The 24,878-nt window shown below is 28.1% G+C and overlaps 3 protein-coding genes and 2 pseudogenes across 3 annotated transcripts in view; 1 reads left to right on the top strand and 4 right to left on the bottom strand.

Annotated features, from left to right (window-relative positions):
- Positions 1-60: 60 nt before the first annotated feature.
- LOC149063258 (uncharacterized) lies at positions 61-672 on the bottom strand. Its single transcript, XM_089215583.1, has one exon. It carries the CDS (start codon positions 670-672, stop codon positions 61-63), a length of 612 nt encoding a protein of 203 aa, XP_089071709.1.
- Positions 673-3,265: 2,593 nt separating this feature from the next.
- On the top strand, positions 3,266-8,282 carry LOC149063257 (uncharacterized; annotated as a pseudogene).
- An 11,099-nt stretch (positions 8,283-19,381) lies between these two features.
- Positions 19,382-24,878, bottom strand: part of LOC149063245 (uncharacterized) — a 102,580-nt gene continuing 97,083 nt past the window's right edge. Inside the window, exon 6 of the mRNA XM_089215582.1 lies at positions 19,382-19,620. Coding sequence (XP_089071708.1) covers positions 19,505-19,620 — 116 coding nt within the window. The 3' untranslated portion in view covers positions 19,382-19,504. The remainder of the gene's footprint in view (positions 19,621-24,878) is intronic.
- LOC149063256 (uncharacterized) lies at positions 19,581-22,226 on the bottom strand. The gene is made up of 10 exons (XM_089222434.1): positions 22,223-22,226; positions 21,892-22,095; positions 21,587-21,826; positions 21,411-21,515; positions 21,216-21,269; positions 21,028-21,126; positions 20,634-20,783; positions 20,437-20,529; positions 20,020-20,273; positions 19,581-19,848 (listed from the first exon to the last, which is right to left on the bottom strand). Exons 1-10 carry the CDS (start codon positions 22,224-22,226, stop codon positions 19,678-19,680), a joined length of 1,374 nt encoding a protein of 457 aa, XP_089078560.1. The 3' UTR covers positions 19,581-19,677.
- Positions 22,443-24,565, bottom strand: LOC149063255 (uncharacterized; annotated as a pseudogene).

Genomic DNA, 24,878 nt, shown 5'->3' with positions numbered 1-24,878 from the left:
TAAAAACAAGGTATAAAATTTTTCCAAGGTATAAAAATAATTATAAGATATTTACAAGGTTTATAATTTTCTAACATCTCCACTAAACGGATTGTAAGTTATAATCTGGTCATGTAGTATTAAAGAATAAGCTGCAGTTTTTTCTGGAATAACTGTGTCCGTTTCAAAGTCTATTCGTAGGTCCACGGTCGATGATTTCACGTTATCATTTTTGTACGACAATTCAACAACGACGATTGGCACATAGTTTTGAAAAATATGTTTTGATAACAATGGTTCGCAATAATCTCTTTCGTAATACGATTTTTGAAAGTCTGTATAAGCTTTGTAGAGTATGCTAGTGGTATTATTTTTAAAATCAGCTCGAAAGTCTTCATATGGATACACCTCGGAATTTAAGTGCACCTTAAGATTTTTTAGTTGACAGTGATGAAACCGCCCAGCGTCGGTTTCGATATAGTTTTTTCTACTTGTTTGTAATCCAAACAAAACAAACCTTGGTTTTTCCAGTAAGCTGCTAGACTTAACAGTCCACGAATGAGATGTGTTTCTAGGGAGCACCGGATATTCGCATAGATCCCAGGTCCTGAACGCGCACGACTGTGTTTTATGAGAATCTAATACTTTCAATAACTTTAATTTTTCTTTATCACTGACTTTGATAATAGGCATCTTCCAAGTCACCTTAGTCAGTTCAATTGTAATTTTTTTATTTTTATCGACGGCAGCGGTTGCGCCTTCGCCCACAACATGTATCGCATCAAGGTCGGTAGATGCGCGATTTAAAATCAGTTTCTGATTGCAATTGAGTAATATTTTTTTGTAATCTTCACAAAATCCGAAAACAGTTTTAGAGGAATACACCCGGAAAATATATTATTGGTCATAAAATTTTTGTTATCTTCACTATCCATTGCCGAGTCCCAAGCCACGTACTCTAGCGCATTCAAATCGTTTGGAGTGTACGAGCAGTATACTTTCAAACATGATGACACTCCAGGTGATTTCAATTTTTATATTTCTATTCCGTTTATTTCATATCGCATCTCGGAGAATAAAAATGCCAATCCGTTATTTGAAAAACGAACTTCCCCCGCTGCATCTGCCGGTTTGTTAACTTTACCCTCGATGAAAATATAACTCTCGCACGGCAAAGTGTAAGAATCCATGTCTTGAACATTAATTCTAATTTTCTCATTGTATGATAGAGCTGAGCTTGAATACGGCGTGAACGAATGGTAACTCTTTTGAGCTATTTTACAATCGTCGACATAGTCGGCCGTCACGTCTAAATATGACTCATCCATCATTGTAAAGAACGAAGAAAATTTAAATTATTTTTCGTGAGCTTGATATTTTTCGGCTTAGATGTTGATTTCTTAATGGTGGGTGGTATACTGACAGGTTTTTTGATTGTAGCTCTTTTTATATTAAATTTGAGTGCCATATCCACGGGTTATTTGTAAACGAACAGTAACCGCCTAGATTAATCAGACAATCGTTCTGATATTTTAGGGCGATATTCACTTTAGTTATTGAAGTCGTATTGAGACTGTAAAAAAACTGGATGCCTAGGTACCTCAACGATTTTATATCCCGCAGGTACAGTAGGATAAAGCTCGTGTATGATTTGGCTCGGTTCTCCGTCACAGAATGAGCCGGTGATTAAATTCACTCTACTTTTATACAGTTTATTTTCATTATGTTGACAATATTTTCAGATTCGTGAGTAGTGTATAGCACATTTCTAAAACCTAACAATTTCGCTATGCTATTCTCAACCTCTAAATCGACTTCATGACTACACGATATACTACACTTTAATGTTCTGCTGTTTGCTTTTAACTCAAAAAATCTGACATAGCCAGGCATCATGTTTTGTATAACAGACTCTAACTGATCCAACTCATAAGTGCCTGTAGGTATAATAACGTTATCGTTATTATTGATTATATTACGAAATCCGATAGTATTGCAACCAGGTTCTATGTTTGGTATAGAATTATTTGTCTGTAAACTCAAAAGACATATCTGGGCAGTATTTTCTACTTCCAACGGTGGAAAGATCTCACACGACAACTCGCTCGAGTTTCCGTTTAACGTTAATGTGAACATGATAAACGGACAAGTGTCCGCAGTTTGTAGTATTATATTTCTGCTCTCTGCTGTAATTGAAATGTATGTCGCATCCGTGAAAATATTGTTGTACTTCAATTGGAGGTGGTAAATTCCCAAAGCTATCAAAGTATTTGACTTTTTTTCCGATTTTTTTATACGCTACCCCCCAATGCGTTCCTGTACCACTTTCAGCGTCCAAGTTAACAATCGCCGATTCTTGACGTTTAGGGCGTTTAGACAACTTATCTCTGGTAAACACTCCGATGAAATGAGGTATTTTCATTAAGCGAGCGATTTTTATAAGTTCGAAATCGTACAACGCTCTTCTGGGTAACGTGGCTATTAGTTTTTTGATTTTCTATATTTTTTTTGCTTTTGGACCACTTTTATGCGGTGTTTCTATTTTATACGAGTTGCCTTTATACCCAGGTAGCAAAATAACAATATTATAACATTATAATAAAATTACAAACGTACCCACCGTGCAAGAAACTGTTACAAATATTACAGGAATATACATTTTTAGTTCCAATATTAACATAAGAATGGTACATTCACTGAAAGTGTTTGTTATGTTCCAGAAAAACATGAATTCTATACATTTTAAGTTCCAATGTAAACATTACAATGAAACATTCCCCGCAGACCTACATTTATGGTTTTATAAAAATGTTATAAAATATATGTATAATGGTTCCCAATATGTCACGGGAATATTTCAGAAAAACACAAGTTCCAGGCGATCCGATAACGATGGGTAATTTTTAATCGTATTATATCTAAAAATAAATATTAGTAAACCCGTAATTCGTGGAATACAGCGGCTATCAGCGACTGGCGGGCGGCATCGTCATATTTTGTCATTGCATGCTGTCGCATAATCCGCGGTCCCGCCATTCTGACTCTTGCAGTCCTGCTTTTTCGCTGTCTCCAGTTCTCCACCATCGTTATACCTAATTACTTAATATTTGTTTAATATTTTATTACGTTAAACTGTGGTTATAGTCTTAACTGGTGAGAATAAAACTGTTAACGACGACGTCGATTTGTTTGATTGTTTTATATAAAGTGTTTTGAATCGTCATTACTTAAAGTTATTAGTTATTACGATTAAATAATCGCATAAACAATTACATTTTCGAATACTATGGCCGATGTGAATAAAAAGGTAAGGCCTCTTTCATATTTCATTATTATTTATAAGCTACCTATCACCTATGTCTATTATAACTACGGCATGTTCAAATGGTTGGCTGGCACTCCACTGATGAGTAATTTTTACCTAGAGGGCTAGAGCTTACGCCTACGTTACGCCATGTTATCGAGTTTTTTGCTTTACATTATTTTATTGTCAATCATAACTTATTATAATGAAATTCCAGAATTGGCCTATGAAATGGGTCGTAGCAAAATTCATAGACACTAAAGACTATAGTGTTCTTCCCATAAATTGGCTGGTGGAAAATAATACAGAAAAGTTGATCACTAGCACTATCAAATTTTGTAAATGGCCACCAATAAGATCTGTGACTAGCGATGATCTGAAGAAAGCTGTGAAACCGAAAAATTCTTGGACACGGTATGAAATTAAGATACTTGGCGGTAACAAAACTTACGGTAAGAATAAAAACCATATTTAATTTACAGTATTTTAATAAGTAAACAAAGTAAAAATATAAACTAATTAGTGCAATGTTTAACTACTAGAAAACTTTGGTAAAGCATGGCATTTTTGAGTAGTGACATCTGATAATGAAGAACAACCAGTAGCAAAAAAAAGATGCACTACTCCAGAGATTGACAGTACAGATGATGAAGGTATGGTGAATAATAGCATTTTATTTTTTTAAATGTTGCATATTATTATTATTTACATTGATTCTGAAAAAAACTATACAAAAAGCATTTCAATAGGTATCTAATAATTAATATTTAATTTAAATTTTTGTATTTAGATAATGGTTTTGTTATTGCTCCAGCTGTATCAAATAGTTTATTGATTGGTTCGCACGATATGGCTGCTTTTATAGACTGTGCACCGCAATTATCTACAACTCCGATATATACAGGTATGTCAATAATGACAAATCAACATTCGGCAGAAACGTCCATTTTAGAACAGGTAATTAATTAATAAATATAAACAAATTATGCCTAATTTATGTAACAAAATATGTTATTACTTATTATTGTAAAATGTTATTTATTATTATAAACAGATTCCTAATTTTGAAGGATATCAAAATGATTTTAGCACCTCACAACAGTCACAACCCTTAATATCTTCAAATGATGCCAACACAAGTTCAAGAACATATTATGAAGGTAAAACAAAAATCAATTATAATTTATAACTATATAAGTGATTATTTGATAAACTAGTAACTAATAATTATTACTAACTTTTTATCATTAAATACCTAGGGTGGTTTTAAACTTCAAACTCGCATATATTTTACTCTTTTCATTATACATATCCAATTTTTTTGGTAAAAGTTTACCCATATACTGCATATTATCCATTATTCATATACCTTAAATATTTTATTTTACCTAAGTTGTATTTATGGTGCTACAACTTGGACCAGTTAACTAACATTTCTCAAAAACCATAGTTTAAATTCTTTTTGCAACTTCAGACTTAAAAAATATTGAAAAAAAATATAGTACTGTATATTTGTATGAATGTACTTAATTAAAACATACTCTAAAAATATTTTCCAGGTTTTTTGGACTTTAAGTACATTAAGTAAATTTTATTTAAAAATTTTGGGTGGACATCAATAAAAAAATAGATTTCTGTTCATCTTGATTGCAGACTATGCATAGACCATAGTATTAGAACTGAGTAATAGTGTATTTTAATAATTATGTACCTATGTTATAATTTGTGGGTCACTATACAAAAAAGTTTGAGAAAATTACTCTATGCTAAATTGCTATCACCAAAATAGGAAAATACCCTGATATAAATAAATAATTTTAATTGGTATTGTATAACAGAAAATCAGCAAAGTATTTTAAAAAAGATTCTGGATGAGATGATAACTATTCGCTTAATGAACGAACGTATGCTGAATCAAATTAGTAGCTTAAGAACTGAAGTAGCAACACAAACTTCTCAAATGGTACCAGTTTTGTCAAACATTCCAGATAAACAATTCATAGATCAGTTTCCCTTTACTTCCAAAGTGAGCGTTTTGGAATGTGAAAATAAATTAAATTCAGATAGCGATATGAATGAAAAATTTGTAAGTAGAAAAAAAGTAGAAAAATCAGATAATCTTATTTTTTATTTATTTCTGTTTTTCTTGTATTCATAACTTATATTTCATAGCAAAAGATGCTTTGCTCTGTCGGTGGTGTTGATGCAAAAAATAATATCAGGAGAATTCTCTCCAAGCTATTTACTAATAAATTGGCAATTGAATGTTCGTGGACCGGAAGAGCTTTTGAGAAAGACGTAACAAAGTTCAGAATTCAGGAGTTAACAATTATTGCTATAATGAAAAGTGTGTAGTGTTATTTTTGTGCTATAGAATTGTGTACTGAAAAAACATTTTTTTAATAGGTGTAATCAAAAATCAATATTTCCAATATTCAGATTCTAACTTTGAATTAGATGTCCAGTGTTGGTTTAGAACCGCAAAAACTAGATTTGACAGAGAAAAACAATCTGAACATTTACAATAATAATAGTTTCAACCTAACTTTAAATTGTATCAACCTGTAAAAATTGACATTTTGTAGTTTTTCCAACCAAGTAGTTCGGAAGTTTAATATTTTATTTTATACACAATAAAATGAGTTGTTTTATTATAATTTGTTGCATTACCAATCTCTACATTTTTTTATGATTCATTTTATTTTTGTTTTGAATAAATACTGATATTCAATTTTTTCTTTAGGGTCTATAACATCTTGTAGAAGAGTTAAAAATATTGGATCCATATCTAATAGACAATTTAAAAGGCGACTTAAGAATGAACTTGAAGTAAGAAATAATTATGATAAAATTCTTAAATCCATTGTAACCCTATTGAATTTTCAAATATTTTTGTTCGAAAGTTAATAATTTGATCTAAAACGTGAAATTTTTCTTTAGATTTTTAATCAAACATTTGATTCAATAGAAGTAATAAAACCTTCCATTGAGCACAACAATGTAATGCCAACCAATGCAGGAATAAGTTTGGAACCATTATTAAATCAACATTTACAAGAAGAAATTATGTTACCTATAATGTCAAGTGCATGTTATAATGTTAGTATTGATAAAGTTTATTTTTTCTACATATTATTAATAAATTTGACTATATTGTTTTAGGATATTTCAAAAAAAGTTCACCCAATTTTTGAAAGAGAAAATGTTACTAATGAAGATTCAAATCAAGACTTAATAAAAAGACTTCGTAAGTGGGCAGTACATTTTAATGTATCTCATGGAAGTGCCAACGAAATATTATCCATTCTACGTAGTATTGGTTTGAAGGTTCCAAAGGATATTAGAACTATTATACATGATGGACATAAGGCTAATCATCCTATCACTGAAATCCAAAATGGTTCATATCTAGATATAGGTATATTAAATATAATTAAACCACATTTAGTTAAACAGATAAAACATATTCCTAATAACATAACAATTAAATTAAGTTTTAATATTAATGGCCTACCCCTAGCAAAAAGTTCAAAAACTCAGTTTTGGCCTATTTTAATATCATTTATTAATTTACCTATTTTTGTAAAAAAGATTTTTCCCGTTGGTATTTACCATAGTTATAAAAGCAAACCTGGGAATGTAAATGAATTTTTTAGACCATTTATAATTGAGCTACAAAACTTATTAACTTGTGGTATTAAAATTGAAAATAAACAAATAAACTTTGAAATTGTTCATATTGTGGCTGACGCGCCAGCGAAATCGTTCTTATTAAATGCTAAGAACCATAATGGGTATTTTTCTTGTAATTCATGTGAAGTAGAAGGAGATTATATAGAAAAAAGAGTATGTTTTTTAAGTTTATCTGCTCCGTTACGTAGTTATGATTCATTTAGGTCTAAATCTAATCCCGAGTATCATAAAGTTGGTGTTAGTCCTTTAATAGAACTTCCTATAGATGTGACAAGCACAGTTGTCCTCGATTACATGCATTGTGTTTGTCAAGGGGTAATGAAACGCCTTCTTGAGTTTTGGATACGAGGGAAAAAACCAGTTAGAATTATAGAAGAAAAAAAAATCTAATATTTCTCAATCTTTATTCAATTTAAGAAAGTTAGTACCTTCTGAATTTGCTCGCCTGCCAAGATCCCTTGACGATCTTGAATATTGGAAAGCTACAGAATTTCGAGAAATTCTTCTGTATACAGGGGTTATTGTATTGAAGTCGAATTTAAAAAAAGAATTTTATGAACACTTTCTTCTATTAGTTGTATCGATTCGAATATTATGCTCAAATCATATTAGTAATGAAAATAATAATTCAGCATTAAAGCTTTTAAGACAATTTGTTGAAAACTATTCATCTCTTTATGGTCCCCAATTTATTAACTATAATGTCCACAGTTTAATCCACTTACCATATTTTGCACATTTGCATGGATCTTTGGATAATTATAGTTCATTTAAATATGAAAACTATCTTCAGATACTAAAGAAATGTATGAAGTGTTGTAGATACCCACTATCAGAAATTCAAAATAAAATAACTGCATCTGAAAGAGAAGAACTGATTGTAGTTTCAACTTATGATGAGGATAATTTAATTAAATCTTTTAAGATAAATGAAAATATTTCAAATTTTGGGACTATTTGTTATAACCAAATTACATTAAATTCTAATAATTATGTTCTTAGCTGTAATAATCCGAAGGATAAATGTATTATCTTAGATGATGGTAGTATTGCAATAATACAAAATATATTTAAACCAAATTCAAAAATTGATAATACTATACAATTAGCTGTTGTAAAAATATTAACCATAAATGATTTATTTATAAAGCCAGTGCCCAGTAGACATGTTGGCATTTATTTAATTAATACCAATCATATATAAAATCCTTATAATATTGTATTAAACACTGTAAAATATAAATGTTTTTTCTCTCAGCTTGTTAATAATCAAGCTGTTGTGATTTCATTATGTCACAATGTTTAAAATAGTTTGTAGTTGTACAATATAAATATGTATATATATTTAATTGTATTTCAGCAAGTAAATATATTATATGTAAATTAAATGAATTAAGTGTAAAAATGTATAATATTATTTACCCAACTATTTTTGTGTGGAGTTATTAAGTTATTGAGTTATAAACGACTAATAGATAATGTAATACAGTGATATACATTATTATATAGTTTTTACTATATTGTTTGAGGTGCCAATTCAATTATAATATTAATAGTTATTGGTTAGATATTATTGTAGCTGGTATATAAATATATCAATTATACACCAGCTTGTTTATGAATATAAACATACATAAATTTCCCATGTATTTTGTTATGTATTATTGATTATTGAACAGTTTAGGATAAATAAATTCAATACATTTTCAAATTTTTTAACTAAGAATTCTTTTAATTTCAGGTATTTCTTATTACCTTTTTATACATTTTTTTAAACATAATAGAAAATATAACATAATTATTGCCTTTATATAGTAGATTACAATTTTTAATAAAACATACACATACATCATTTTTTTTTCCTAAACGCTGCTCCGGCTAAATATATTTTTATTGGCATTTCGATATCCGAATTTGACATGTCTTGAAAACTTCTGATTTTTCTTTTTGCTTCTAAAAAAATTCAATACAGATTATTATTTTAATAAACTGATTTGAACATCATATTATGCTATCAGTGAAGTGGATATTGAACAGGGGATTTTAAGTAGGTGTATAAATATTGTGAACCTACTTAGAAGTATAGGTTATATAACAGAAGTGCACAGAAGTGCAAAGAAGTATTAGAAGTAATGGTGTATAAAAAAAAAGAACCATTTATGTGCAAAAACCACTTATTATGCACAAATTAAGCCTCATTTGGTAGGTAGGAGTGTATTCCCACACAGCAATCAGAATATGACAATATTTACAAAATATTCTCTCATGATCACGAAGAAAATATTTCGTAATATTATATTTTTTAAATGTATTTAAAAAAACCATTTGCGTAATTTATATTTTTTTATTGAAGATTCATATTTTAAAAATATTTTAAAATGATCATTCTGAAAATATATTTATAAGATACTTTTTATATTTTTATAGAATATTAAGTTAAAAATATTTTCTAACTTAAGTTTAAATATATTTTAAAAATATTTTCAAATTTGATAACCGTAAATATTACTTACCTATAATAATAATAATTTATTATAAGTAAATGAAGTGTTTGTGTTTATATTATAATAGGTAAATAAGGTATAATATAATTATATTTATATTAAAATCATGGGTGTACTCACAGGGAGGGTTCTTGGTGTTTAAACCCCCCCCCCCCCATCATAATTGACCGTATTTATAATATATTAAATATCATAAATCATAATAATTAGGATGCGTATCTGCCACTATACCGCCCAGAGCCCCCTACATATATATTGTTCTAGAAGTCATCATCCAAACTCCACCCACATTGGAAAATTTCTGACAATGCCACCGCGTAAAATATAATACCTAGTTCATATTAATATACTGGCATATCTATCTGGGAAGACTTAAATAAGTTGATAGTAAAATAAATTATATAATAAAGAAAATATAATTATTATTTCAATTTAAATTCTTATCGGTATAATTATCATTATGTAGTAGACTAAAAAAAGTAAACATGTTTGAATTTTTGATTCTGAGCAGAAAGAGATGAATAATATGCATGATAATGTAGGCTAATCTAGGTTTTATGTGTACAGGATTTCTAAAAAAATATACTTCAATATAGGTACTTGTGTTCAGATGAATATTTGCGTTTTCTTTATTATTATTGTTTTGACTGGTTTTATGCTATTCATAAACAATTTATATTTTTAGTAATAATATATTATACATATATATTTATTATAATTTTCAATATAAAAATAATAAAATAGTAAACTATCGTCAACGTTTTAGCAAAGCAGTTAATATTATTTTATCTAAAAGTTTGACAATTCACTCCAATATTATAACTATAACATTATAATATAGGTATATACTATAATTAGGGCCCGGAATTATATGCACTAAAAATGTGCAAAATATGCATGCATTTATGCACTGATTTTCATTCAAATATGAACTTAAAATATGCAAAAATATGTGAACAAAAATGCATGTTAATTAAATTTATTTAGTTTAAAAATGTATATAATTCAATAAATAATTATGTAATATGGAACAAAAAAATGCATTAAATGCCTAGTTGAAATAATTTAACTGTATCTAAATAAAAAATGGTCCATCAGTCCATTATTACTATATAGTTTTTCATTATCGAGATCATTATCGACAATAAATCGTAGTGGTACCTAAATTAAACTTTATTTAGTTATAGTGAAGTATAGCGTTAGTATATGTAATTGTAAATTGTAATGATTTTTTTCTCTCCACATTCGCGGGATTTACATATAGGACATAGTGTTAAGTACCTATTAGTATTAATATAACTTAATATTATTTTTTTTTGTAAATATGCATTTTATTTAAGAAAAATGCTAAAATATGCATACAAATTTAAAATGGTCTAAATATGCAAAAATATGCAACATTTAATTTTGCACATCAACACATTAGTTTAAGATTCAAATTTGTAGCTTATCTAGCTACTTTTTGGACTGTTAAAAAAAAATATGCAAATGCATATATAAATCCGGGCCTTAACTATAATACTATAATATGTCTATTGTCTATATATGAATTATATTGAATCTAGTAAATGAACATTTGCTATATAATGTCGACGTTTGTACGAAAAAGTAGACTAGAGAGAGTGAAAGTTTGACAAAAATGAATATTATCATCATATTATTTTACCCTGGAGGAAGCAAAGTAACCACAATAATAGACAATAGTCAATAATAAACGACGGTATTCATCATATTAATATAATATTATAATGTACATGGCTAGATATATTTTATATTAAATATATTTAACCATGATAAAGTATTTTATATTATATCGTAAATCATAAGAAGTTTATAATAATAAATTCTATAATATAGGTACTTTAAAATATCATACAATTTACATAGAGAATATGTAAAATATAAAACTATAATAAAATTTATTTATTATGTAGACCGACAAATTAAATGGAAATACCTATTATATATAATATCCTCAAAAAATCTACTTCGGAGAAGTAAAAAAGGCTTTCTGTGCGTAAGTTGAAGAGATTGGGAGAAAAGATAGAACTTTGGTGTTAATAAAGATGTGAAATCAATCTCAAAGTTCTGTGCCAAAAAGGGCCACGGTTGAAAAAATAGAATTTGGAGCTTATTAAAGAAGTGAAATCAATACCCAAATTATGTGCCTCAACTTGAAAAAATATCTTATTCAAAAAAATGTCAAGATGTTCAACTGTACAAACATTGAAAAAAAATATTAGCACAGATGAACGGCGTGAATTACAGATAATCAACTAAAGTTCTAGTCAGACAATTAAACTCGTAAACAACTAAACAAGTCAACATTATTATTGTACGCCGTTCTGTGCTAATATTTTTTTCAATGTTTGTACAGTTGAACATCTTGACATTTTTTTGAATAAGATATTTTTTCAAGTTGAGGCACATAATTTGGGTATTGATTTCACTTCTTTAATAAGCTCCAAATTCTATTTTTTCAACCGTGGCCCTTTTTGGCACAGAACTTTGAGATTGATTTCACATCTTTATTAACACCAAAGTTCTATCTTTTCTCCCAATCTCTTCAACTTACGCACAGAAAGCCTTTTTTACTTCTCCGAAGTAGATTTTTTGAGGATTTCAATTATTTTTTCGAAGTACGTTTTACTTTGATATCTCGGGACAATTTAATTATTTTGTAATATATAATACGAGTGAGAGGTCCGAGCGCCGAGACGAAACTTAATGTACCTATAATAGTCACGTTATCGGTCGGTGTGCTGTTACTTATGCACAGAATATAATATTTTTTTAAATTAATAATGCAATTATTTAATAATAATTATTATTATTATAGTATTAAAATAGTGTGGCGGTCCTGGACGGATCCCACAAAGGTGAGCGTGATGGTGTTAACAAAAAAAAATTAAACACACGTTGTATTGGTCGTAAATTGGTTGCGTTGTATTATTCTTTTTTTACAAAACAGAAACTATTACGACAAGCAGAGATTAAATTCGAAATAACGAAAAAAAAACACAATGTGTGGTTTTGGTGAGGAGCGTGCGACACGGCGAGGACGGTTGGTGCGTGGTGTGCGTGTCACTCTTAGCGCGGTCGTAGAACTGACTTGCTACAACACGGTTCGCGGTACCGGCGGTCGACATCTCCAGGCGCGCTTATCGCGTGTCGGTGTCGACCGCCGTCGATTGGCGGTTGACAGAGAGAATAGACGGCGCGGATTTCCGCGCACAGGCCGTTTGAATTCAAACGGCTATTACGCGGGACCGCGTCAATAGTTATAATAGGTACATATAATAGCTCCCTATAACATAAGGAGTTGCACCGCACGTAGCTGTTGTTTTGTATAACAATAAACCGCGTAAAATAATGTACAATGCAGGAGACGACGAGACCACGGTAGTATGTTGAATGTTCCGCGGCGTTCGCAGAGTGAATAGCTGTTGTTGTGTATGAGGTTCGCGGTACGGTAGCGGTACCAAATACTATAGATAAGAATACGTGACAGTCAGTGTTATAATACTTGCGACATATCCCCCTAAAATCGTGGTGGTTGCCTATATGAAAACTCCTTGGGCGTAGTCAACCTATGATAAAGAAAAACTGTTATATTTTAATTTTTAGTTTGATGGTACCAACCATGAACATATAATACAAACTACAAATTAATATTTAATATTATCTGTTGTAGTATTTCTACTGGAAACTTAATGTCGAAGAAAAATTAGTAGGTAATTATAAAAAAAAAAATAATATAATAAACATAATAAGTTTGTTATAAATTGATAATAGTTTTTTAACTTAAAAGGAAAATTATATAAATAGAAATATTATTATTTACATATGTACTATTTTTTTTAATTTTTTGTTTTTAACATCTTTGTAATAATTATTTTCTTTTTTAATGAAAGAGTTAATAGTGACATTTAAAATTTTATCGACTAACAAATATTGACATTCTAAACATATGTCCAGTGTCTTAAACAAAAATTTATTTATTAAATTGATCATTCTCAATTTTATATTTACCCTACTACTTGAAATTAATTTGTAAATATTATTGTTAAAAAGGCAGATAACTTTTTGGACATAAACTAGTGTTGGTTGAAGTGGATACAACAATTTAGCACCTTCATACTGTTTCATTGAAATATGAATATATGCCAAATTCACTTCTGGTTCCTTGGTTGCAAGCTTTTGAAGACATTCATTGTGATTCAATTTTGAAACACTCCACCCAGCAACATATGCTACAGCATTTTCTTCGTGGATATTTTGTGTGATGAATGTTTTGTTCATATCACTAAGAATATCATCGTCTTCAGGGTTCCATTTTGGAGAAATTTTCAAGTGTTGTAACTTAAGGTGAAGTTTTGGTTTATGTTTAAGTAATTCATCACATTTAGTTAAAAACGTATTGCTATCTATTTCACAGTTTGCTTCTTTTGATGGATCTAATAACTGATTTGCCATACAAATGCGTACTGCTGAGAAGAATTTTGTAGAGTCAGGAGTTGTATTATTTCCTCCCTTAGCTCGAACTACTGAAAACCAACTTTCAATACAATCTTGGGTTAAATTGCGACTAAGAAGAAACTCAAAATCAAAATTCAATTTCAAATCTTCAAATAAATATCTCAAACATGATATGTTTGCAATCCAACCTGTGATACATGGTGGTTGCTTACCCGTTCTATTTTGTACATGTATTTTTGTCAATACTTCGCAAGCTTCATTCAAAAGTTGCCAATGACTAGAGTTTTCAGTTAATGGTTTTCTGTATATCTTTGATTCTTTGAAAGAAATAGAGTTAAATGTATCAAATAAGTTATCCATAAGTTGAATAAAGTTTGCAGTATTAATGGCTTTAGAAGGTAGCATATTATGGGCAATTAATGTCATCATCCCTGAACTAACTGAGTGACTTAAAATTTGAGAGGCCAGACATACTCGCATGGGTGAAAATGGTGGCAATTGTATATGGATATCCTTAATTTTAGGAGCAAGTCTTGGAGATTTGTTTTTGTCTAAATTGTAAAATTGTACAATATCATCCCAGGAGTAACACTTGTTTTCATAAATCAAATTATATTTTTTTAAATTGTTTCGAACTGATTTTAGTAGGTGTGGTGTGTCATACATAAAATAAATGTTATCTTCATTATGAGTTATAAAAGGAAATTCGCTTGTCACATTCAAGATTTTACGAAGTTGTTGATTATTAGTACCTTGATCACAAACCACAATTTTAGGAATCAATCCAATGGATTTTAGTTTAAATATAGCATTCATTAGCACTGATTTTAGTTGCATTCCTGAAGTAGCTCCACATGAAAAGTAATATCCAATGACTTGCTTCCAAGAAGATTTAATGCCTTTTATCATAAATACTAGTGCTTGATTACATTTTTTAGTCATTTTTAAATCAATTTCTGGACCATAGTCTTCAAACCCATATAGACACACTATAGTTCTGTGAGTTGTATGACACTAATTGTTTTAACGACATTTCATCAAAAACAATTGAGATGACTTTTTCGGATTTTGGCTGAGACTCAAATTTCTTTTCTAATATTTGTAGAATATTGTTGTTAATACCACAAGAAACATCTAACATCTGCAACCATCTTCTCAAACTTCTAACTGAAGGTAAACATAAATATTTGCTCATGAAATTGTAGGCTTTTGGTGAATTATAATATAAGGCCAAAGCAAAGCATTTTTCATTATCTTTATATCGTCGTCCTAGTTTTTTAAATCTATTTAATCTTATTTGTATTTTAAATAAAATATTATTCTGGATAGAAGAATATGCGAGTTCGTAACTTCTCAGTTTTTTCAATTTATCTTTATACATTTTTTTTAGTTTCAACAATTGTGAGTTTTTAGTTGAAACTTTTTTTTGATAGGCTCTAATAGTTGTCTTCAAAATGTCTGTTTTATTCTTACATGATTCCAAACTGTGATCCTTCATTAATGGTTGACCTAAAAAATATATTACAAATTCTTTAAAGTGTAAAATCAAATACTATAGTTAGTATTTGGTAAAATTATTGTTATTGTAATTATAAATAGTTACAGTCCATGTCACCAAATACTAAGGTATGTGGTATTTTAAACAACTTTTTGGTCTTTGAATGTTTGTGCACTGGAATCTTAAAACACTGACCTAGAAGTCAAAATTAATAATCATGTAAAATTTATTCTTTGTAGATTACAATTGTTTCAAATACTGGTATCAAACGATGGGAGTGATGTAAGTGATTCATCCATTTTATTTTCTTATGGTCCAGATTCTAAGTTCAAAACTATAGAGGTTTGACCATTTTCAGAATTATGTACAGATGATGTTTCTGAGGCGTAACTTAAATCTAGAAGGAATAAACAGATACACTAATTGTGGTAAATATATCAGATTACAAAAAATATTTTCTTTGTATTATATGTATTATAAATGTAGGTACCACTGTAGATTTTCGACTTAATTGGACTCCAACCAGGTTTTCTGGTTTCCATTTGGTCTGATACCTCATTAGCTGGTAATGAGTCTTTGTGTAATATTCTGGAAGTAGATAAGTTTTTACTCTAATTCAAGATTAGGAACAGTCCCATTTTTTTTTTCAATTGTATTTAAGTACATATTGTTTAAAAGAAAGAACTTGCTTAGATTGGTTCTTAACTCTATAGTATATAAATTGTACTTAGGAAAATAAAAATATATAGAATGTGTATAAATTATGTTTGGAAATATATCATTAAATACATTGAATTTAATATCAATTGTTTATTTTATATTATTTTGAATACTTAAATATTTTGCTTGGTTTTAAGAACACTAAATATAAGGTTATTGTGGTTTGAATTTTAAATTTAAATGTACCTAGGTACATCTAAATATAAAATATTATTTATAAAATGATGGGTTATGTATATATTTCTATATTAGTTATAGTGTTGTAATTATGTGAAAATATAAAAAGGAAATGTACCTACAAAACATGTAATAACAAGCAATATGTTAGTATTTAAAATACTTAACCATGGAGACATATATTTTGTATAATATGCTATAATGCTATATTTTTTAAATATTATATATAAATAACTACTTTACCTCTTAGTATCTGTCCAAATAATATAGTCTTCTCTTTTAAAGTGTTCTGAGCAAATTCTATAATTTTTTTGGATTTTTTGTAATCCAAATGTTTACTTACAGTTAATTAATTAAAATAAAATTAATTACAGTTTGGTTCTTACATCGATTAATCCATAATTTACAGCTATATAGTCAACATTTTTAAAAATACATGTTTAAATAAATTTAGGGGATCTAGTTTTGTTCAACTTTGAACTTAAAATGTCTACAAAATAAAACTGTGCTTAAATATTTTTCAGATTTTTTGGTTTAAGGTATGAATTATTGATTTCATATTTAATACCATCTATTTAGTTACCCACTTTTAACCTTCTGTACAATAGAATAACATCCACATACCCTCTTTTTTAAATATTATATTTTAACACTTCTATGTTAGAAATAGGTAGAATTGATTTGTAAATTTTTTTTTACTACAATACTTACAATTTTTCATTTGCTGGAAATTTATGGAACGTTAATTCGGGATTTTTTTTACTGCTTTTATTGCAGTTCCAGTATGAACAAGTTACGTGAGAAGGCATATTATATAAGGAAATACACAAATAAACATAAAGTCATGAAATATGATTGTATAAAGAACAAGAAGCATATATTTGGCATTTAAACAAATCATTGTTATCATTGTTCAAAAATATCTTATATTATAAAAACATAATACAGACACATATATATAGTATTTATTAATAACTTTAACAACTTTGGTATTGGTCGATAATCTATTTTTAGTTTTTATACATGTTTGAATCATAAAAAAAAATTAGGTACCAACTTAATGTCTTTTCTCTATGGTCTATACTCTATAGTATTTGATTCAACGCCGTAAAATGTTTTAGATAGGCAACCTATACGTTTTTGGGGGGACAAAATGTGTCGCGATTTCTTATCGAGCTGTCCCGTATTCTTATCTATAGTATTTGGCGGTACTGCGCGTGGCGGTTGCTACGGCGTTGGAAGGGGAAGTTTGGGCGGCCGCATCTCGCCGTACGACGGAACGAAAGAAAAGACCCACAAAACTACAGTTTTTAGCTCTGTCTCTCTCGCACTCCGCATTCAACCAACGCGTGCGAGTGAGAGGTCCGAGCGCCGAGACGAAACTTAATGTATAATAGTCACGCTATCGGTCGGTGTTACTTATGCACAGAAAGGAGTCTCTAGCAAGACTCTTCGATCTATTGATATTTGATAATAGTCGCCGTTCAACACGATATTATTAGCTACAATGTCTTGCGCCACGCTGCAGCTACCCGCATCGTCCAACAGGCAACTACAGCCGAATGGATTTACCCACGTTTTATTATTCGCGTATATCATTCATTGTTTGTGACCGTGACTTTAATACCAGAACTCAATTTACCAGATAATATGATATTATTTATTATATTATTATATTGTATTTTAATTTTATAACCAAAAATTCGATTGACGACTGTATGTATTTGCGCTCTGCAGTCTGCACGCATTAATCTTCGACTGTGTGTCCGTGTGAGTGTGTGACCGTGCTGCGCGCCTGTTCACTGTTGAAGACTTAAATAGTAGTATTGAATGTTTTTTATTGTGTCATTTGTTCAGTCAATTTAGTGCGTATCATTCGTATTATTATATAATATATTCTAATACTTCAAGTACCTTCCTAACTTTGCTATATAATTATACCTACCACCCATACGTCATACGACTTCTTCAATAATTTAAGGTAAGTTAATTGTTTATAGTATATTTAGCTTAAAATGGATGTTAAAATATAGTTACTAGAAAGTAGCAAGAAAAGTAAAAAACTAGTAGCATAGCTAAGTAATATACTTAAGAATGTTAAGATGGTGAAGTGAAATATTTTAATAATTTATTAAAAATTAATACAGTTGACAAATTAGGTAGGTATAGTGGTATATGACTAAAAATATTATTTTAAACTTTAATTGAAGTAAAAATAATATCAATTTAAACTTAATATAGGCATGTTATAGAATACACAAAATCAAAATTAATATTATGAAGTACTAAAAATATGTATACTTAAGTACTAAATATCACAGGTAAAGTGTATTATCTGTGTACTACACCTACCCATGATATTCAATACATAGGTATGTACTATCCCACACAGCACATTAATATTTTCTATGTCTTAAAAATATTTTGCTTTAAATAACATACATCTTATAAATGTTTTGAGATCATCAAATTATATTTCACCAATATCATAAAAATATTTTTTGGCCACCTTTTAAGTCCTACAAAACATTTACAAGTTATTTTTAAAATATCTTGGTATATCTTATAAATATCTTTTTTAAATATCTGAAATATATCTACTAAAATATATTTTTATGATATTTTGATAATTTCAAAATATATTTTCTATATATATTTAATATATCTTACAAATATTATGATATATTATAATGACGTGATTTAGAGGAATATTATATATATATATATATATATATATAGCGGTTGAAAATATTCTATATTCTATATAATATACCAAATTACCAACATTAATACAGTAAATATATTGGCATAAAGTATTGTCTAAACTATTAGTAAGCCCTATAGATATAATAAAATAATAACACCTGATATTTATTATATATTTTATTTAATAGCAATATTCTTTTATGATCATCACTGTATATTTTAATAAAAAATTGCATACATTCATATATATAACACCAATGTGACTACTGTATATATTATATAATATAATCTTTTGACATTATAAATGCACAAAGAGGAGGGATAATAATATAATAATTAATAGAATGATGTAATAATATTTACATAATATAACACTTTAAAAACTTAATTGTTAAATAGCAAAGTTAAACATTTAAAAAAACCCTTAATATATAGATAGCATTATTAATCTTTTCTTTTTTGTTTTCCACGGACAGTAGCATTAGCCAAGTAAGGCTTTAATGGCTTTATTATGTCAATGTCAGTACAATTTTTATAATTTTTAAGACTTCTAACAGCAGCTAAATAAACATAAAATAATACATAATATTTAATATAATCTTGTAACTCATTATATTTTAATGCTTAACAAATAATATGGAACATGTGTTCAATACTGAAAATACTTTTTTTCCTTTTTGCCCAACATAAGAAAATTGTGCCAATAAGTCGTTGTGAAATAATTTTGCTAAAATCTCCCTAGTCATCGCTCCAATTGTTGGTTTCTCCAATCTTCTCAAATAACTGATCTAAATTAATTTTGAACACTTGTATTTAAAAATTTATTTATGTTTACAATAAAGTGAGACATCATAAAATGTCAATTTACACACACACAGTCATATATATATATTCAATATTGACATAATATCATATTTCAATAAATTCTTTAATAATAAATAAATATCTTTTATTTTTACCAATTTAAGTTTATAGCCATCATCCAACAACTTTTGCTCAAAGTCATTCAACTCATCAAAAGAAGTAAGAGGGAAATTCCAAGTTTCTTCAATACTATTAGAATGTAAAATATTACCACTACTATTAGGTTGATAATCATTACTGCAGAGCATCATATTAGTTTGTCTTTCCTCAATCCTATCAATTTTTGCTGTCATATCTTTTAGTTCATACTTGATATTGGTAACAGTACGTATAAGAGATTTCAGCATTTCTAAAAATGAACAAAACAGTTAATTATGAATACAAATATATACATATTACATATATGTATATACAATCAAAAATGTATCCACCCTATTTTAGTTCCACCCATTATTACTACTCATTAATTATAAACAAATAAATTAATAATAAAGCCAAATATTTTTGATTACCATTAGTGGAACTATCACTGGTAACATTATTATCTTTAAAATTTGAGTTGGTTAACTTCTCTTTTTTTTGTAGACTGGATTCTTCAAAGTTATCTGTAACAATAAATATTAAAAATAACAAAAACAATTTCTAACATTAGTATAAGACATCTGTTATATTTAAATAATATTATAGTGTTGTTATTAATTATAATTACATTCAGGTGTTTCATTGTCACTGCTTATATTACATTTGAATAAGTCATCATGTCTTTTCCTGCCTGCAGGAGTAGATGTTTTATCAATATTTTGATGTGCTGCATTGGAATTCTTTTTGTAGTTAAAATCTGGATCATTATCAACTGGGCCTACAATTTAAAAATTTTGTTCAATTGAATTTTAATCAAAATAAGATTATATGTGGGTATTCACTTAAATATATCTAATTTGCTTAAGTAATTTCTGATATAAAGAATAAATGTTAATTACCTACATTACAAAAATGAATGTTATACATTTAGGTATAATTATTTATATTATTTATATAATTATTAAACTAGACTATAACATTAAGACAAACTAAATATAAAAAGTTTATATAATTATACATACTCAAAAATAAATCTGGAGAATGTTTTCTTAAAAACGGCTCATAAGTTATATCAGCATCTGAATCATCATTATTGTCATCACTACTGCTACTATTGATTTCTACAATATAAATTGTCCAACATTATTAAATTTATAAAATTAATATTCAACTAGGTATCAAAATTAATTATCTTTATCAATCTTTTCACCATCATGTTTATTTTCAGTTTGTTCAATACTTTCGATATGATTAACAATAATTTCTGGAATATAAAATAAACCATAACAGATATAATTTATCAAACAGCAATGTTAAATATTAAATCACGTGCCTTTCTTAAATACATTATACATATTATGTTAAAATGTACAATCTAAAATATACATTTCAATATATTATTTACCTTTGCTATTACATTCTTTAATTTGTGTAGTGTTGTTTTTGTTTGATTCTGAAAAGATGTTCTTTGCGCTTAGGTTACCATTATCATTGTTAATATCATTATTTCCTATCAAAAATTTCAATAATTTGTAGTATTATAATAAATTAATAAAATAATTTTAAATAAACAGATATTACTTTTTTTTTTATAATCATCATATTTAGGCGGAGAATTAATAAGGGTTGACTGGTCATTATTATATTTTCCATATACAGATTTACAATTTTCGACTCGCTTTTTAATAAGTTTTTTATTACAACTTTGATTTTCAGATTTCAATCTTTTTATACATTTTTTTTTACTAGAACTTTCTACATTTGACAGCTCAGAAGTGTCTTCTGCCCGTTTCAATTTCTTATATGCTTCATTTAAATTAGCTAAAACATATTTTAAAATAAAAAATAAATAATTTAAATTGTAATGAATTCATAACGATACTCACTTATATCTCTTGCTAATAGTCGTGCTTCATAATAATCAAACTCAATGGAGTTAGGTGCTAAACGGCGCTCTACAGCTAATCGAGATTTAATTTTACAATGTTTATTTGGCCATGCACATAATGAATTTTTAAACCAAAAGTTTGGTATGCATTCAATAGTATTTTCATTTGTGAAACAAACTATTGACCACCTGATTGAAATATCTAAATCAAATAAACAAATTTAATTTCAACACAGATTATTTAAATATACTTTAGTATATATACATAAAACACAAATATAATATTCAAACTATTAATTAAGTGTTTAATATCAGTCCAAATAATGTACCCATCCAAACACAATTATGTCATAAACAATTTTACAAATATAACACCCTATGAATATTACATAAGATAGGTAAGAATGAGTTGAGTTATCTATAACCCATGTATTATTATTATAGCACTATATTAGATAAAACATTTAACTAAACTGGTAGGTATTCTTTAATAATTTTTATATTAGTTTATACCTGCATTTGTTGTTTGGATTATAAAGATGATGTGTTTTAATATTTTGCAATGTGCATTATAGGAATAGCTACTTTTTGTTTGTCCAATGTTTCAAGCAGCATCATTTTGTTTTTAATATCTTTTATAAAAACGGTATATAAAGTATTAGATAAATGTTCAACTTTGTATATATTTAATATTGTCGAACAAATAGGCTGTTCATAGTAAGGGCTTTTTGTTAAAAATTTTTTCCCCACTAAAACTGTTGTGTTTGTATTTTTGGTATGTGCAATATTTACAACTTCTATAATGTCGTTGCTATTAGTTAATACAAAACGATCTGCAACATTGGTTATTTGAATAGTTATATTTAATTTTCTTAAATAAATAGTACTATATTGAGGTCCAATTAAATCATCTAGTAGTGGTCCATTCAAGTGCACTTTTTTAAAATGTATTTCTTCAGGAGAATTAATTATTTTATTAACTTCACTAAGATTAAATTCTTCATGGAATCTTTTAATTAATTGTTGAAGTGGCATTTCGTGTTTTCTAAGTTTTTTTTTCAAAGTTTTCATAAAATTTTCAAATGGGAATGCACTAATGTTATCTAAAGGACCGAACCGTTCATAATCATCTGCAATGTGAATAAGCCCATGAACATTATGAGAAACAAGATGTTTTCCATAAATTATTTCGAATTGTTTGACAAAATAAATCATAAGTTCACGAGCATAGTCTATGTAATCATTCATATTCATACTCAATAAAATAACCATCGCTATATTGAAGATCATAAAATGGTTGAAACAGTGCTTTTTCAAAAATGGTTTAAATACAATTTGGCCTGTGTAAACCATTATTTGGCGAAGCTCAGTCGCCTTAAATCTAGGCAATTCGCTTAAAGCTCATGGCTTACGAGCGAATTCACATGGTATATGAGGACGTAATGACAATAATAATGATGATATTTGTTTTGTTGTCAAACTTGGTAAGCGAACATTAACAGATCCTTTCTCAATCCATAATTGCATTAACTTTTTCATTACACCTAAACAGGTTAAATGCATATAATCTAGTCCAATAGAATATACAAGGTCTAATTGAGGTATTTCTGATAAGATAGAAATAGCATTCCCAACATGATGTTCTTCATGTTTTTTCTTTATATAATCGTCATGGGATCTTTTCACTGATGAGTTGGATGTTAAAGGAAAACAGGTCCGATTTTTTAAGTATTCACCTTCTTCGAGGCATCTAGTACATGAATCAAAACCAGCATGACCTTTTACTTTCAAAATAAAAGACTTAGCAGGGGAATCCATAGAAAATCCATCTATTTCGACTTTTACTGTAATTCCTTTGGTATCAGTTATACCATTAATTATTAAATGTTTTGCTTCTAAAACAAACTGTTCAAGGTATTTATTTGAGTCACAAGGTTTTTCATGGCCCCAATATATTCCAATTGGAAAAACAGAATCAGAATATGGACGAATGTAACCTAAAATTGGCCACAATTGGCTGGAGCTACTTTTCGAAATAGGCAATCCATCAATTCCAACAACTATCTTTAGTACATCAACATTACAAATAGAATATTTCAAAAAATGTTTCTGAATGGCTGAAGTCAATCCAAAATGAAAATATAAACCAGGATCTATAGTGACCAAGTTATTAGTTTCTTTAAATTTTCTAGTATTCAGTATTTTTCTGGAATCTTTTGGAAGTGTTTCTAAACCAGGTACTTGTCTTAAAATAGGTAGCAAGCCATTTAATGCACTATGTGGAATATTGAATGTTATAGCCCAATTAGCAAGATTAGTTTTTACATTATCACATAAAAAAATGTTGTTTATATCATCTTGTGTTTCATCGACTATGTTCTCAGTTTGTGAAGACTAAAAAGTATATGTAAAGTATTTATATAAGACCTTAATGTTAAATCAATTATTTATTTTTTAATTTTGCTCACTTCTAAAGAATTTTTGGAAGTTCCATTGTTAAAATGGTCATTAAAAAATAAATCTGAATATGGAATAGAATCATTTAAATTGGGACTTAAATCAGTATTGGAACCTTCTTTTTCAATAGGAATATTGGTATCATTTGAATTACAGTCAAGTAAAAAATCAATTTCTTCTTTTACCCTTCGGCGCTTTGTTCTTTTGCTTATCATAGCTATACATTTATAAATATATACAATATTATGAAGTACCTATGTAACTATAATTACTAGATATTATAATAAGAGTCTAGGTATGTAAATAATAAGTATTTTACTTATTTTATATAATTGAAAATTAGAGTAAAACTAGTGATATGATAGAGGTACTAATGCCAAATTACCTAAATGCCTAATACTATTCATAGCGCATTTATTATATAGCTAATATGGAATTATATAATAACCATACCTACCTACTTATAATTTAAAATTGTTATACCTTATCAATAATTCAAAATTTTTATACCTAATCAATAATTCAAAA

The sequence above is a fragment of the Diuraphis noxia genome, unplaced genomic scaffold (genome assembly GCF_037042655.1).
Source record: "Diuraphis noxia isolate RWA-SAM2 unplaced genomic scaffold, SU_Dnox_SAM2 contig0001, whole genome shotgun sequence".
NCBI lineage: Eukaryota > Metazoa > Arthropoda > Insecta > Hemiptera > Aphididae > Diuraphis > Diuraphis noxia.
Note: the sequence above shows the minus strand (reverse complement) of the source record. Positions and strands in the feature narration are given on the sequence as shown.

Coding starts and splice junctions, on each gene's coding strand:
- LOC149063258 (XM_089215583.1), bottom strand. CDS start 672: ATGCCTATTATCAAAGTCAGTGATAAAGAAAAATTAAAGTTATTGAAA.
- LOC149063256 (XM_089222434.1), bottom strand. Junction 20,530..20,633: donor TGACAATGAAACACCTGAAT/GTAATTATAATT, acceptor TTATTGTTACAG/ATAACTTTGAAGAATCCAGT. Junction 19,849..20,019: donor ATGGCTATAAACTTAAATTG/GTAAAAATAAAA, acceptor AAATTAATTTAG/ATCAGTTATTTGAGAAGATT.